Genomic DNA, 17,275 nt, shown 5'->3' on the forward strand with positions numbered 1-17,275 from the left:
TAAGCATCAGTTTCAGTCTTAAGTAGATGTGAGGTTATGGAAGTGAGGATGTGTGTTCTGTTTCTGAACTGAAGCTGAGCTCATTGCATCTCTGTTGTCTTCCAGTGAACAACGATGCGTAAGTCTTAACCCAGTGAGCCTTTATACTTGCATGAATCTCTCTCTTCTTACTGTTTTTTTTTTCCATGTCCATGCTGTAGGGTCGTACCAAACAGATTTTACAATCAGAATCACATAAAAAGTGACTTCTGACTGGCCATTATCTCCTTTCAGTCATCTGTAGCTCTCACATTGAAAAGTAATTGTCTTCGAAGGGAATAGGGTGTAGGGATAATCACTTCTGAATGGGATGCACCAATGTGGGAGCTGAGGAAAGTTGCTGGAGTTTATTTGTATTTTTTGTGCAGCTCGAGGTTTCTTGTTCAGCTCGAGTAAGTGTTCTTTATTCTTTATGCTTAGTGTATTGTGATTCAAAACATGGATATGATCTTTTACTCGCTTGTTTCTCATTCATCTGCATTGGACTTGCACAACGACTCTAGCCTCGTTGTAAGCAAAGACTGCGATGCGCTGTGTGCGTTTGTGGTCTGGTTATGGATTACTGTTGTCAGTTAGATCATCGTTCGGTTCTCAAGTCTTTGGAAAAGCTGGCAAAATTGAGATCACTTTTCAAGTTTCCCTAGTAAGCAGCTTTGACATGAGCAGCATGGTGGAAATGGGTATGTGTGTGTGGCTGTAAACAAAAGCCAATTGGCTGTTTTTAAAAATGGGACAAGTTGTTCGACATGTCCCGCTCCCACTTCCTGTTTCAGTAGGAAAACTGTAATAACACACAATCGAACTGCGCTCGTCAAGCACTTCATGGTGACTTTAACCCTCTGGAGTCGACAGAGGTGCCGGCACAATCACTTGGATTTTTTCCTAATAACAACAGCAATGACTTAAAATACTCCATCATTGATGGTCATACAGATAAGAGGAAGACATCATTCGAAACTGTAAAGGGTCTACTTTCATTTGTGTCTACTCACAATAAAAACAAAATATTGTGCTTTTGTAAAATACAGAAGAAAAAAAAACAGGATGCACTTCCTGCTGCTTAAATCCGAGTTTACTTTTGCTTAGAGCACGTCACAAAAATTAACCGAAACTCAGCGTATAATTGTCGCACAGATATGATAAATATGTCTTTAGAAACCTTGAAATGTCTAGTTTTAAATTAACCAGTTCAAATCCAAAACAAATATTCTCTGATTATGTAATGGATATGAAACTGACAAGAAGTACAGTTTTTCGTCTCAGCTTCGCAGAGCCCGCTATTCATACGGTAATAATCTGATGCCCCCATCAATGTTGTAAAAATCTAGAAAAATCTAAAAAAACCTCATCAGATTAATTGATTTTCTATCGCTTTTGCATGATTGCACACTACACACATGATGAAGCTCTATAGATGATCCTGAACGGTGAGGATGAATTCCAATTTTCGTCAGAAGATGATCACTGCTCTGATGATAAACACTTGCATTTTAAATATCGAATTGATCCAGCAGAGGATATAATTTCTGATGAGTAAGTCATTTATTCATCTATTCATTGTTTACGTACTGTGTAATTATATGGTACTACAGGGCAAAAGGCTTTGCAGGGTAAAATGCTCCATTTATTTATTTTCTCCCAAAACACTAAATAGCATAATTTTTATTTCATACTATATATTATTCCAATCACAATGGAAGTTTATTCGTTTATAGAATACTTGAGAGGTAATGAAATGTCAAATATGTTTGAAAGGAACAAGAAATGGTACACACTTTTCTAAAAAAAAAAAAAAGTGGGCCATTATCACCCTAGTTGTGAAATACATACATTTTCAAGACCATTGACACTCCCTTACATATAACCTTTCTAAAACAAAAGGTGACTTCCAAAAGTTAAATAAATTTATTGTTTAATGTGAATGAATGGACAGGATGTTCCATTCAGCAATCAAAGGTCTTGTGAAAAAATGTTTAGTGTGAGTTTTTTCGCCCTATTTCAGTGTATTTATTTTTATTTTATTTTTTGCTAACCAAGTTTAAACTTTATTTTCTCAAAAATACAAATGTGTACATACATGTTGCTCACATATTATTGTAGCACAATTTGTGCTGAATACAGTGTAATGAGACTTTTGCAATTAATATGGTGTAGTAACTGAAATGAGCACAAATGTCAGGGCATGTCAAAACATCTCCAGGATCCAAAAAAACGCCTCAGACGCCAGAGGGTTAAGACTTCAATAAATATGCCCACTAGGTTATGATTGGCTAGCATCTTTGAAGAGCAAACAACCTCGCCAACAGTCATGGAACTGTTTTTTTTCCAAGAATAAAAGAATGAAAATTTGCAAGTGATTACAAAATCACCTGAAAACACTCAGTCCAGGTAATCATTAATAGCTACATGTCCCAATTTATGTGAAGCTTGCAAACAAACTACTACAGGTGTTCCGACTGAAATAACAATCGAAAACTGAACAAAGTCGAAATAATGTTGCTCCCGAGTACTTATATTATTAGGCATACAAGATTTGATGATACAATAATGCAATATAAAGCTGAGAACAGTGAAAATTGACCAGACTAACACAAGCTGTGAATGTGAAGGGTTAATAAATCAGTATCCAATTGTAATGGACGATCGACCCATTTGTAGTGTGGCTGCTTCAATATGCATCCCGTGTAAGGAAAAATAAGGTATGTTCACCGAGTGGGGTGTTTCCCTCTCGATCATTTCGCCCCGTCTCGATCATTTAATCGCACAGCAATATTTTCTGAGAAATTATGTATTTCTTTGGTAACCATGTAATAAGAATGATCCACTCTACATTGGAGTTCTGATCATTGTTTATTTTGCGACAGAAACGGCTGACTATACAATTCCTTGCATATCGAACAAGCACAGACAGATAAAACAGTAGTATTAAATTTGTTACTCACTGGCATTACTGTTATGTCCAATATAGTTGGCACTGCTACATCTTGCAGTTTAAGTTTCTTTGCAAAGTCTGAATCATAATAGTTCTCAAAAGAATCCTTAGAGAAATGTACAGAAGAAAGGCTAGTCCTCTTTCCCAATGTTGGGATCCTTCAGAAGGCTATGCAGAGATACAGTTTTTCCACAACCAGGAACACAACAGCTTCTGGGGACCTTATTGACATCTTAATTTTTGGTTAAAAGCAAACTACAGTAACAATAGTGCCAATTTCAGAGTTGAAGTACCTTAGCTGCTCTATCAGTTCCCCGTGATGATTACGTATTTTAACCCTCTGGGGTCTGAGGGTGTTTTGGGCCCTGGAGAAGTTTTGACATGCCTTGATATTTGTGTTTTTTTCAATTGCTTAAAAACATATTAATGACTAAAGTCTGATAACACTGTATTCAGCACAAACTGGGCTACAATAATATGTGAACAACATGTATGTACATGTTTGTACTTTTGAGAAAATAACGTTTATGCGTGGTTTTTGAAAAAACAAAAAATTTAAGTCACTGAAATAAGGCCATATAACACATACTAAACATTTGTTCACAAGACTTTTGAGAACTTGATCTTGTAGCCTAGAGTTTTTGCTACAAAATGATGTGAAAACCATCCTGATCACTCATTCATACAAAACAATATAGTCATTTAACTTTTGTAAGACACTTTTAGTGTTAGAAAGGCCATATGCGAGGAGGCGTGGATGATCATGAATATTGATGTGATTCACACCTGAGGAGACAAAGACTCCTCCCCTGAGAGAGAATGAATGTGAGGAGACTTAATGATTGAATGTATTGTTTGTAGCTTATTCACAAAATCAAGTTTAAGTTAAAATAAGTAATCTGACTACATTTTCTTTACATAAAGACTTTACTTAAAAACTTTAGACCTACACTACCATTTAAAAGTTTTAGATCAGTAAGATTTTTTTATGTTTTTAAAAGAAGTCTCTTCTGCTCACCAAGGCTGCATTTATTTGATCCAAAATACAGCAAAAACAGTGATATTGTGAAATAGTTTTACAATTTAAAATAACTGTTTTCTATTTGAATATATTGTAAAATGCAGTTTATTCCTGTGATCAAAGCTGAATTTTCAGCATCATTACTGCAGTCTTCAGTGTCACATGATCTTCAGAAATCATTCTAATATGCTGATTTTCTAATATGGGCATATTTACAGCACATTTTACACATTTACACCTGAACAGATATTTGCAAGCACAAGCTTCGTTGATGATAATGAGGCAGCATAAACACTAGTTAAAATATAATCTAAACATTCATATTATTTTTATATCATATTATATATCATATTTATATCATACAGCATACAATTTAAATACCTGCTTTAGCCAAAACAACATTTAAATGTAACTAAAACTTGCCTATTAGGAAATGGGACAAATTTCAATACTTTGAATACTGGCTGGCAAGTCTGGAAGTAGTCCAACTAGTAAAATATGTACATGTTTATATAAAATAGCACGTCAACTAATGTAAGTAAAGACTTACTCATCTGAAATTGTATCCTCGGCTGGATCAAGTCAGGCTTCAAAATGCAAATATTCATCGGAGTTCCGCTCTTCTTCTGAAGAAAATGTGAACTCTTCCTCTCCTGTATAGCGTGCCATCTTCCAAACGCGCAGGAAAGTGAATGAATCGGATGATGAACTTAATGTTTTTTAAGGCATTGTTGGGGGCGTTTACCATTTGCATTGATCGCCTCAGCACATTACCGTATGAATAGCGCGCTCTGCTGGTGGGTGTGATCACATTAGGGATAATTAGCTGAGCCAGGAGAAACTGTACATCGCTTAGTTTCATACAGATTACATTGCAGGAGAATATTTGTTTTAAATTTGAATTGTTTTATTTAGAAGTAGACATTTTAAGCTTTCTTTAGACATGTTTCATGTCTGATAAGTATTTGCGGAGTTTCAGTTCATTTTTGTGACGTTTCAGAAAGATGCTCGCGGAGACAGAGACGGCTGAAAGCGCACCCTGTTTATTTTCTTTATTTTACAAAAGCACAAGGTTTTGATGTTATTGTGAGTGTACACACATAAAAGTGGACCCTTTATAGTCTCTAATGATGTCTTACACTTATTTGTATGCCCAAAAATGACAGAGTATTTTAAGTTGTTTCCGCTGTTATGAGGAAAAAATCCAGCAGGACGTGCCGGTGCGTCCATCGACCCCTGAGGGTTAAGGAGGCGGGGCTGATTTCAAAACAAGTCATTTTTACAGGGTGGAAACAATCAATGCTCTTTTCAGACTGGAGGACGTTTTGAGTTCTGAAACTTGCAGTATGTTTTTGCAGTTCAATGACCTCTTATATGTCAAAATATCAAGGAATTTTTTTTTATTCCTCCTTTATTTTTTATTCCCCTTTAAAAAGATCAAGGAAAAGTTGACTCTGCATGATATGACTGCTTTAAGTTTTTTTCACAAATTTCGTCATCAGCAGAGTGCTCGAGCATGGACCGGGTACAGCCAGATTTTTCTAAATGCACATACTATGCACATATGCCTGAAATTATTTGCACTAATGAGTGAGTCCACAAGGTGGCAACACTCACAGTGGAGCAATAACTGCAACGAAGAAGATGTAATCACCAGTAAACAACAGGAGACAAATGTGGAAACAACAGCAGTGGATATGCACGTCTAGAAAATTCTAAGCATTCACGTCAAAATCAAAGTATATTTTAGGCTTTAGCAGGAGCTAAAACTGGAATAATGTGATTTGTGTGGATGACCTCATTTTAGTTCCACGGGTGCTTTCTCAACCTAATTATGCTCTGTGAATCACTCTGAGAGAAGGCAAGAGAAAATGCTCATCAAATCCTGCATCAAAGGGTTTGATGAGATTATGCAGCATATGCCATGACATCGATTTTGAATATTAGATCTTTGCATTTTAAATTTTTAGACCTGAATCTTAACATATCACAAAGTACTTTCCATTTTTGTGTGGAGGGAAGTCAGTCTGTCTGAGTCATTAGTTACCAAAAGAGTCACCTTGTTTCATCCTTGCGAGTTTCACCTAAAGCATTGATCTGCTTAGCATTCAGTTGAAAAGATCAAATGATCATTTGAGCGCAGACTGCCTGATAGGGATAAAGATATTCATATATGTGGAGAAAACCTGTTGGCTGGGGAACATCTGATTACCGAAGAATGAAAACCCAGTCACCTTTTGAGGTGCTTATTTTTATATAATCATTATTACACACCAATGTCACCACATATTGATTTGTGGTAAACATGGCAGTCCAATTTTCAAGATTTGAAAGATAGCATGCACTTTTTTTCTCAAATGCACATCAGGCCCAATTCTTTTCTCTCTCTCATTTGTACACAAAGGCTTCCAATTCATGTTCCCCTCCACCCAAAACCACAATAGCTCTCTATGCATGTCCTTCAACCAAAACAAACTTTACAGTTCCTCTGGAGGGTGCCATCTTCCCAAAGCTGTTTTTTTGTGATGGTGTGGGACCTAAATCATTTTAGTGGCTTTTAGACTTTCCAGAGAGGGTATTGATGTGAACATGTTTTTTTTTTTTTTTTTTAACTTGTCGATATGAACTTCAAAATTCATTGAATGCTTTTAGCTTCCTTTTGTCTGTACCATGAAAAAAGAAAAGAAAAAAAAAATCCCTTTATTGCCACTGAACCATATACACAAGTGCAACAGTGGGTGAAAGTCTTGGGTGTGGTTCCAAGCAACATAGCAGTATGACAATTACAATAGACTTATCTGATTTACATATAACACAGTTTACACATCTGTTACGCAACACAATATACACCTAATAATATACAATAAAAATACACTGAAGTGTTGTGCTGACATTCAGCTGTCGGTTGATAGTCAGTTGCTAGTGTGTTAATAAGAGAAGTATAAAATGTCCAGTCTGAGGCTAATAAAGTGCGGTGCTGATATATGTATCGTGAGAGATCAAGAGTTCAAAAGTCTGATTGCTTGGGGTAAGGAGCTGTCATGGAGTCGGCTGATGCGGTCCTGATGCTGTGATATCGCCTGCCTGATGGAAGCAGTGAGAGCAGCCCATGGCTCGGGTGGCTGGAGTCTCTGATGATCCTACAAGCTTTTTTCACACACCGCCTGGTATAGATGTCCTGGAGGGAGGGAAGCTCACCTCCTATGATGTGTCTGGCAGTTTGCACCACCCTTTGCAGGGCTTTGCGTTTGAGGGCGGTGCTGTTGCTGTACCAGGCAGTGATGCAGCCAGTTAGGATGCTCTCTACAGTGCTGGTGTAGATCCGTGTGAGGATGTGGTGGTTCATTCCAAACTTCCTCAGCCATCTCAGGAAGAAGAGGCGCTGGTGAGCCTTCTTCACAGCGGCCTCAGTGTGGACAGACCATGTGAGTTCCTCAGTGATGTGGACACCGAGGAACTTGAAGCTGCTGACTCTCTCCACTGGTGCTCCATTGATGGTGATGGGGCTGTGTTCTCTGTCTTTTCTCCTGAAGTCCACCACAAGCTCATTGGTCTTACTGACGTTGAGGGAGAGGTTGTGCTCCTGACACCAGCATGTCAGAGTGTGCACCTCCTCTCTGTAGGCTGTTTCATCATTGTCAGTGATCAGACCTACCACCATCGAATCATCAGCAAACTTAATGATGGCATTGGAGCTATGTGTTGCCACACAGACATGTGTGTACAGGGAATACAGGAGTGGGCTGAGAACACAGCCCTGCGGGGCTCCAGTGTTGAGGGTCAGTGATGAGGAGATGTTGCTGCCCATTCTAACCACCTGGCGTCTTGACAGGAAGTCCAGGATCAAGCTGCACAGCGAGCTGTTTAAGCCCAGAGCCCGGAGTTTCTCATCAAGCTTGGAGGGCACTATGGTGTTGAATGCTGAGCTGTAGTCTACAAACAGCATTCTCACATATGTGTTCCTTTTTTCCAGGTGGGAGAGAGCAGTGAGTAGTGTAGATGCAATGGCATCATCAGTGAAGCGGTTGTTGCAGTATGCAAACTGCAGTGAGTCCAGTGAGGGAGGCAGCACAGAGCAAATGTAATCTCTGATTAGTCTCTCAAAACATTTGCTGATGATGGGGGTCAGAGCAACAGGACGCCAGTCATTTAAGCAAGTGATTTTTGGGTTTCTTTGGTACAGGCACAATGGTGGATGTTTTAAAGCATGTGGGGACCACAGACAAGGAGAGTGAACTAACTTCTCTAGCTTCGGCCGTGAGAGCTCTCTCCGCGAGGGCGGTGTTGTTTCCCTCGAAACAAGCATAAAAAGTATTAAGCTCATCCGGGAGAGAGGCAGCGGTGTTCACGGCGGAGTTTTTATTCCCTTTGAAGTCTGTGATGATATTAATTCCCTGCCACATGCTTCTAGAGTCGGTGGTGTTGAACTGTCCTTCAATCTTGTCCCTGTACTGGTGTTTGGCTGCTCTGATAGTTTTGCGGAGGGCATAACTGGCTTGTTTATGCTCCTCCGTGTTCCCGGAATTAAAAGCAGAGATCTGCGCATTAAGTGCCACACGAACATCGCTATTAATCAATGGTTTCTGGCTAGGGTAGATCCGTATAGTGTTGGTCAGCACTACATCATCTATGCACATCCTGATGAAACACGTTTCGCTATCAGCATAGACCTCGACTGAACTGTATTTCTTTAACAATGCCCAGTCTGCTCTGTTTATCTCACTTCACTGCTTTTTAAGAAAGATGAATGTGATTCTCAGTGGGCAAGAGTTTAAATTTATCTCTTTATCTCTTCTGCAGGCGTTGGCATCTCATCGGGCTTACCTCCTCAGTGCACGAATTCCCACCAAGGTAAGGACATCTCAGTACTGGTCAGTCAGTTCAAAACTCTGTTTTTGTATCATTACATAGTGAATGCTAGAGGTTTGCCCCTAACTAGTGTTCACTGCCACTCTTATTGAATTATATGTCCCAGAATTGTGTGTATTGAATAAGTGATCAGATAAAAGGAGGGGGGAAATACAACTTTTTAAGCCATTTAGAACAGAAAGATCATAAACAGATGCACTAATATCAAGATTATAGAATATTGTTGAAAGGCTGAAAAATATAAATGTATTTAGTTGTATCAGCCAGTCCTACTATCAGTAACAGTTCTAGCTGAAGTAACTTTCTCCCCAAGGACTTCAGAGGATAAAAGAGTCAGTTAGGCTTGCTTGGACTGACCTTGGAAGCCCCTACTGGCCTCTGTGTGGCCACAGCTGTGGTGGTGTAGGATCAGTTTGTGTCGCAAGGTCAGCTGATCAGGTGGTGACATAACCAGTGCTCCGTATTAACAGTAAAAGGATCAGCTAGATTACTCAACAGCTTAAGTGAATCACCTTGGGTTAGTGACTACAATGACTCAACAGAGTGAGTCTCTCCTCAGACTGGCAGTGCATTTAATAGTTAATCGTTGAATGTGTTGGGAAAAGCTGGTAGGGTCTTTGGTTACACGATTTGAGAGTTCTGGGCCTGTGGTATCATATTAGAATACAGTCTACTCCACACTCAACATCAATGTCACAGAATCAAAATTTCAGTAGTTAATTCAAATAACTGAAATTTCTTAATTCTCTATACCAATTTCAAAATTATTGCAAAAGCAAAAAGGCTATTGTATGTATCCTTTGATCTAAAAAGTTCAATATTAATATTATCAAATTAAATTTTAACAATGGTATGTAGCCTTAAAGTATTTCTCAGTAGTAAACACAATCAGTCTGAAGAAGAAAGAAATGTCCACGAGCGCATCTGGTACTCAAACCAGATCAGGGATAGGAAGTTGAAAAACAAATAGTGGAAACAAAAATCCACATCTAGGCACTCTTGTGGGGTTTTAAGTTAAAAAGCCTCTATTGTGAGGGCTACATATTATAAAAGGAATTACCATCTTTTATTAAAAATAGTAAGTTTTAAAGAAAATTTCTGCCATTCGAAATATTGGGGACTGCCTTATGGCCACTATGGAAGTGGAATCCCTCTATAGCAATATTGTCCATGATGAAGGCCTTGATGCAATGAGACATTATTTAAGATTAAGATCGGATGATTCTTTTCCTCCCAATGATTTTATTGTGCATCTAACGGAATGGACTCTTAAAAATAATGTCTTTCTGTTCCAGGACCAATAATATAGACAAGAATAGGGAACCGCAATGGGGGCATGTTTTGCACCGAACTATGCCAATTTGTTTTTAGGATTTTGGAAAGAAATATTTGTATATTCTACTTAGAATTAAATCAGAGAGAAGATTGTTTGGTGGGGTCGTTACATAGATGATGTAATTTTGTTTTTTTGGGGTATGAGACAGAGTTGTTGGAGTTCCATGCCTATGTTAATTCAACTAATGAAAATTTCAATCTTGGAATATGATAAAGCCAAAATAAATGTTTTGGATTTGACTATCTCAAAGGATAGTTTTGGAAACCTCCACACCTCTATTTACAGAAAAGCAACTGATCGTAATACCATTTTACACGCAGAGAGTTTTCATCCACCTTGGCTTATTAAGAATATTCCATATGGCCAATTTCAGAGATTAAGACGGATATGCAATTCTGATGAAGACTTTGATATACAATCAACTGATATGAAACAGCGTTTTCGTCAAAGGGGGTACCAGTCGTCAGTACTTACAGAAGCATATACAAAAGCTCGATCGCTTAAGAGGGATGAACTACTTGACAGAAAACAAAAACATCATCAGGTACAAAATCAAAAGCCCTACTTTGTCACAAGGTATAGTAAAGAAGCTGTTCAAATCAAAACAATCCTCAAAAATTATTGGAGTGTTCTTTAAGCAGATGATAATTTGAGAGACATATTCACTGAACTCCCTGGCTTTACTTTTAAACATGCTCCAACAATAAAGGATAAACTGGTGAGAAGTTACCTTCCAGCTCCAAAACGAGAGATGTGGTTAAGACAACCAAAAGGAAATTTTAGCTATGGTAATTGCAGTTATTGTAATAATATGATGAGAAGCAATTTGTTTGAGGACACAAGGCATCAGAAGACTTGCGACATCAAGAACTTCATCAGTTGCAACTATACTCATGTGGTTTACAGTTTAGAATGCCCATGCAGATGTTTTTATATAGGTCTTACTAAGAGGAGGTTGAGGGACAGAGTGGCAGAACATAGGTATGCAATACATACTGGCAATATGAACTACCCAATGGCTAAACATTACATCCAAGCCAAACATGGAAATGACAGCTCTCTGAAAGTTCTGGGTATAGAACAGATGTCATGTGACATTCGGGATGGAGATAGATTGAAAAGATTAAAACAGCGAGAGACTTACTGAATCCATACATTAAAAGCTCTGTCACATCCTGGACTTAATGAGGACATAGATCCTTTCTTATGACTATGAGAACATTAATCTTGGTCGTTTCCACTTTGAAAATCATGGATGGAGATGGTGTCTTGCTAAATCTGATGTCCGTTTTCCTTGATCATGTTCTGTAGACGTAAATGGTATAGTATGGTAATGCACAATAGTGTTGGTTTATATTAAATGTTTTTTCTGACTGTGTACATATATTAATTTATTTCGTATATTGCTTCACTTTTGTTTTGCTTGAATGTTGATGTTGGTGTCATACAACTTTAGGCCTTTAGTGGCCAGTATGCGTAGAGCACCATGGGAAGACTATTAAGTCACTTCCTGTGTCTTTCATTTTGTGACACCCTGATAAAGGCCTGTTTGGGCTGATACACATTGGTGCTTTTATAATATGTATCCCTCACTATAAAGGCTTTTTATCTTAAAACCCCACAAGAGTGCCTAGATGTGGATTTTTGTTTCCACTATTTGTTTTTCACAATCTGTCTGACTTTGATAGCATGCATGCAAAAACAATACCATTCAAAAGTAACACCTTATCGGTCAGATTCCAGAATCAAATGATTCTTATGAGCCAGTTCTTTTAAATCTACAGAACAAAACACAGCGCGACCAGTTTGTCCGATTCCTGAACAAATGACTCTGATGAGCTGGTTCTTTTGAATCTAAAGTGTGAAACACTGCGTGACCAGTGTGGTCAATTTTCTAAACAAATGACTCTTATGTGCGTGTTCTTTGGAATTTATAGCAAGGAACTCACAGCGTGACCAGTGCAGTCCGATTTCTGAATGTATGACTCTTATGAGCCTGTTGTTTTGAATCTACAGCATGAAACACAGCACAACCAGTGTAAAGCAGTTCCCAAACAAATGACTTTCACGAGGCAAATCTTTTTACTGAATCAAAAACACTTCAGTTAGAGCTGTTACTGAATTAATCTTACTGACCTGGAAGTCATGACTTCCATCATGTCCAGTAATGAACCAAGAACTGTTACCATTTTAAGGTAAAACATTAAGGTTGTGTTTTAAAAAAAAATAAAAAAGATTTTATATTTTATATATATATATATATATATATATATAATATGTAAACATGCTTTTTGCAAGAATTGTATTAAATTAATATCTGATCTATTGAAATCTGAAATGATCCCATTATTTGGCAACAGACTACTGAGGGCGGTAGCCTATTTATTTCCAAATATTTATTCCTCAAAAGTAAGAATTGTTGAAACCTTTAAGGAATCGTTAAGAAGAATCTGAAACGGAACCAGAATCGTTACATTTCTTATGATCCCCATCCCTAATATTTACTACTTTTTGGGACTTGGTACTGAAGTACTGGAACTTTTGACCTCCCAGTTCTAGCCCAAAAATAAAAATGTATTTTTGACATTTATTCCAGATTTAGTCCAGCTCGGTCTATCTGTCTGGCTGACTGATAGTCAAGTCATTTTTATTTGTATAGCGCCTTTCACAACACACATTGTTTCAAAGCAGCTTTACAGAAAATCATGCATTAACAGAAAATGAAACTGTAATATCTATAACTTGTCTTAGAGTCATCATTATGTTTTTGATTAAATATGATTGTGAATTGTGTTTAAAAATAAGTAATTAAATAATAATTGTATTTATAACCCCAGTGAGCAAGCCGAAGGCGACTGTGGCAATGAACACAAAACTCCATAAGATGTTGGTTAATGGAGAAAAATAACCTTGGGAGAAACCAGGCTCACTCTGGGGGCCAGTTCCCCTCTGGCTAAACAGCATGAATATAATGCCAATATTACTTATGTATAGTGCAAGTCATGGTTTAAAGGTGCAGTTTGTAAGATTCAGAAACCCTTGTTATTAATGACACCTGTGGCCGTTAAGTGAACAGCAGCCAGTTACCTGTTGCTCGCGCTCGTGCACACACTCCATAGGGACGCAAGCATCAGCCAAAACAATGGCGTAGCGTACAAAGAAACAACGTGATTCACCGGCATCATGCTGACAGATTAAGTAAAATTACACAGTTATGATTGTTTTACTACAAACTTTGAGACTGTATATTATATTTGACTCTCCAGTGCTGGAACAGGACTAAAACAAATTGTGGATATAGGTCTGACTATGCGAGACTGTAGTTTGAAGTAATCACTTTTCTTTGCATGATACATTGACTGCATTTATACGATAGCCTATGTCGGCATTAGCTAGCTAGCCAGCTTTATCAATAACTGTTAGCTAAATTTGGTGGATGATGACAGTAGCTGTTTATAAAATAGACTGTAGATTATAAATATGTTAACACAATTCAGTATTGATGTGATTCCATCACAACTGTCATTTTGATATATTGATGCACTATTGTTTTATAATAATAGAATGTATATATTTTCTGTATAACCAAGTTATGTTACACTAATGAATGGAGCTTTTTGCATTATCTTGAACATTGTCTAGCATTCATTTCATGTGTTATTGTAGTTTACCTTACTGAATAAATACAGATTAACATTGTTTATGAAAGTTACTGTGCAGACAAGATCAAGTTAGCTACAACATAAAAAAAGTTAGCAACAGCGTTAGCAGTATCATTTGTTCACGCGACTTTCGAATTGTAAAAAGAAATGGCTGTGCGCAAAACCACACCGTGGTCAATATACGAGGTGCAGACGTTCCTCTCATTAGTAGCTGAGGAGAGGATCCAACGAGAGCTGGATGGGGTGACGCAACTATGATGATTAGCATATAATCCCACCCACATTGAGGCTGCACTAAACTGCAGTGGAAAAGCAAGCTCAGAAAAATAAAGCGAGCAGAGTCGAGTCGAACCGTAACGTGCAGTGGAAAAGTGCCATATGTGAAATCTAGGTGATACAGTCTCTATGTGTTGTAGTTTATGTGACCTGTGTGATGTCTCAAGGCAGCTAGCAGATGTTTGGATTAACCATTTTGTCTGCTTCCTGACTTGGGCCCCAGTTAGTCAAAAATTAATCATTATTAAGACTATGAGCCAAATTACTAGAGAGGAGAGTGGCACCTTCCCTGGAGGGATGGAGTCCGTCTCTCTTTAGCAGGTCAGGTCTACCCCAAAAACTCTTCCAATTGTCTATAAATCCTATGCTATTCTCACTCAGACATCCAGCCATTCAGTGACACTAATCTACTACAAACCTTGTCATCATGACGAGCAGGGAGGGGGCCAGAGCCTATTACAGTGTCTGACATAGTTTTTGCAAGTTCACACACCTCTTTATCATTATCTCTAGTGATCTCTGACTGGCGAAGCCGGACATCATTAGTGCCGACATGAATAACAATTTTAGAAAATCTACATATAGCATTAGCAAGCACTTGTAAATTTGATCTCATGTCAGACATTCTGGCACCTGAAATGCATTTAACAATAGTGGCTGGAGTCTCTATTTCCACATTCCTTACAATAGAATCACCTATTATTAGGGCTCTTTCAACATGATTCTCAGTGGGTGCATCACTGTGTGGGGAGAATCGATTGGAAACCTTAACAGGAACAGGAGAGTGATACCTTTAGATTCACCATCAAATCACTCATGTTAGGAACAATGCAGGACTCTTCAAAAATTAATTCTTAACCAAGGAATATACCTGAAGGCTGCTACTGTGTGAACTACTCGTAGTTGCTGGATTTGTCCAAATTTGCAGGATTCATGCCACTAAATCCTTGAAAGATATTCAAAGTTTTGTTTAAGGATCTTGAACTGTATATTCTGCTTTGTTTTCAGAGTTATGTCTGTGAAATAACCATCAAATAATTTATTATCTTGGGCGGACATAAATTCTGAGGTATTTTTTTCAGTGTTTTCAGGCAATGGGTATTATTTGAACTGTATTCCTCGCTGGTCAATTATTGTGGTGTCAATAATTTTTAGGTTTATTCAACCCTAAATGCTACATTGAAATAAAACAAATTGTGGTTAATCACTGTGCGTATTAGTCAGATGGCCTCTTCCTGTGTAAATATGCAGTCACATTTACCTTTGCACGGCAAAATTCCGCGGGCGAAGAAGGTTCTTATAGCTATTCTTTATCAACAGTACACCAACTGAGAACCTATTCTTTTTCAGAACCATTTCCTTTTTTAATTTGTACTAGAACCAAAGGATTTTCATGACTTTTGGTTCTGTTAACAGTTCTCGAACGGATGGGACATTGTACTAAAACACTCTTAACAATGTTTCCTGCATTACTATTCAAGAGCACCACAACATCACACCTAAATCTACAGCATGAAACATAAGGAGCAACTCTCACATGACTCTTATGAGTCAGTTATTTTGAATCTACAGCGTAACACAGCCTGACTCGTGTCAGCTGGTTCTTTTTAGTGAATGAAAAACTTACTGTCATGCAATCATTTGTTTTGTCTGACTCAAAATGTACTAATAATTGTTACTGTGTTAGATGTACTTAAAGACCCCCTCCAGTGAAAATCAAGTTTTTAACCTCGTTTACATGTCCATATGGTGTTTTTTATATGCTAGAAGACATACCATGAGTGAAATCAGCAGCCAACGCCATGGCTGAGCATTTTCACCTTGGAACTGCAGTTTACCAAAGACAGTCTGAAAAATACGGATTCAGACAGCCAGGGTTTCAAACATCACAAACCTAAGGAACCAATCCCATCAACTTGCGGTGTGGGGCTTTCCATATCAATAGCATATGCTACGGAGAAGCAAGGAGTATCAGGAGAAGCCAGGTATAGCTACATATCAGTATTTTGCAAGACATGTTCTGTTTTCGAATGCAAAGTTGCGAAAGGACAAATGGTGAGCCTTCATGTATTATCAAAGGATCTGAAAATCAAAGATAAATGGGTGCAGTTTATTTGGAAAAATCGTAATGTCCCATCAAAACTTCCAGAGAAAATTTGGGTCATTTTCCAGAGAACTGTTTTGAAAATTTTACCCAAAAACAGATGGGGTTTGCCACTAAACTTATATTGAAGCCCAAAGCGGTTCCATCAATTTATGCTGGGGACACAGTGAGCCCGAGCTGCAGGCGAGAGGTGCAGGGGTGAATGGAGATGGAGGTGGGGAATAATTTGCATATTCATAGATTTGTGCATATTAAATGAGGCAAATGTGTAGAGTTATATCTAAGACATTTTAAGGCATGAAGGTATTATTTCCATGAAAAAAAAAAACAAACTTTAAATATGTAATTTTGATTAACAAAGATAAACCAGTGACTGGAGAGGGACTTTAAATATACACATTATAACGCCTGCCGAAAGCCCCCATTTTTCGCAAGCACTCACTGCGCTCGTTTTGTGCCTGATTCACTAAAGCAGTGGTTCTCAAACCGGTCCTGGAGGTCCCCCAGCACTGCACAATTTGTTTTTGTTTTTTTGGATTTTTCCCCTTTTTCTCCCAATTTGGAATGCCCAGTTCCCAATGTGCTTTTAAATCCTCATGGTCGCGTAGTCCGGGTGGTGGAGGACGAGTCCCAGTTGCCTCTGCATCTGAGACCGTCAACCCGCGCATCTTATCACATGGCTTGTTGAGCGCGTTGCCACGGATACACAGTGCGTGTGGATGCTTCACGCCATCCACCGCAGCAACCACGCTCAGCTCACCACGCGCCCCACCGAGAACGAACCACATTATAGGGACCACGAGGAGTTTACCCCATGTGACTCTTACCCTCCCTAGCAACTGGGCCAATTTGGTTGCTTAGGAGACCTGGCTGGAGTCACTCAGCAAGCCCTGGGATTCGAACTAGCGAGCTAGCGAACTCCAGGGGTGGTAGACAGCGTATTTTACCACTGAGCTACCCAGGCCCCCCAGCACTGCACATTTGCATGTCGCCCTTTTCTTGGAGTCTCCATTAACGAGCTGATGAGTTGAATCAG

General features: G+C 38.5%; 1 protein-coding gene across 4 annotated transcripts in view; it reads left to right on the plus strand.

Annotated features, from left to right (window-relative positions):
* Positions 1-17,275, plus strand: part of LOC127454369 (F-actin-uncapping protein LRRC16A-like) — a 217,576-nt gene that overhangs the window by 57,124 nt on the left and 143,177 nt on the right. For all 4 annotated transcript variants that reach the window (XM_051721518.1, XM_051721520.1, XM_051721517.1 and 1 more), the window contains exon 3: positions 8,793-8,843. In XM_051721518.1, coding sequence (XP_051577478.1) covers positions 8,793-8,843 — 51 coding nt within the window. The remainder of the gene's footprint in view (positions 1-8,792; positions 8,844-17,275) is intronic.

The sequence above is a fragment of the Myxocyprinus asiaticus genome, chromosome 16, assembly GCF_019703515.2.
Source record: "Myxocyprinus asiaticus isolate MX2 ecotype Aquarium Trade chromosome 16, UBuf_Myxa_2, whole genome shotgun sequence".
Lineage (NCBI taxonomy): Eukaryota > Metazoa > Chordata > Actinopteri > Cypriniformes > Catostomidae > Myxocyprinus > Myxocyprinus asiaticus.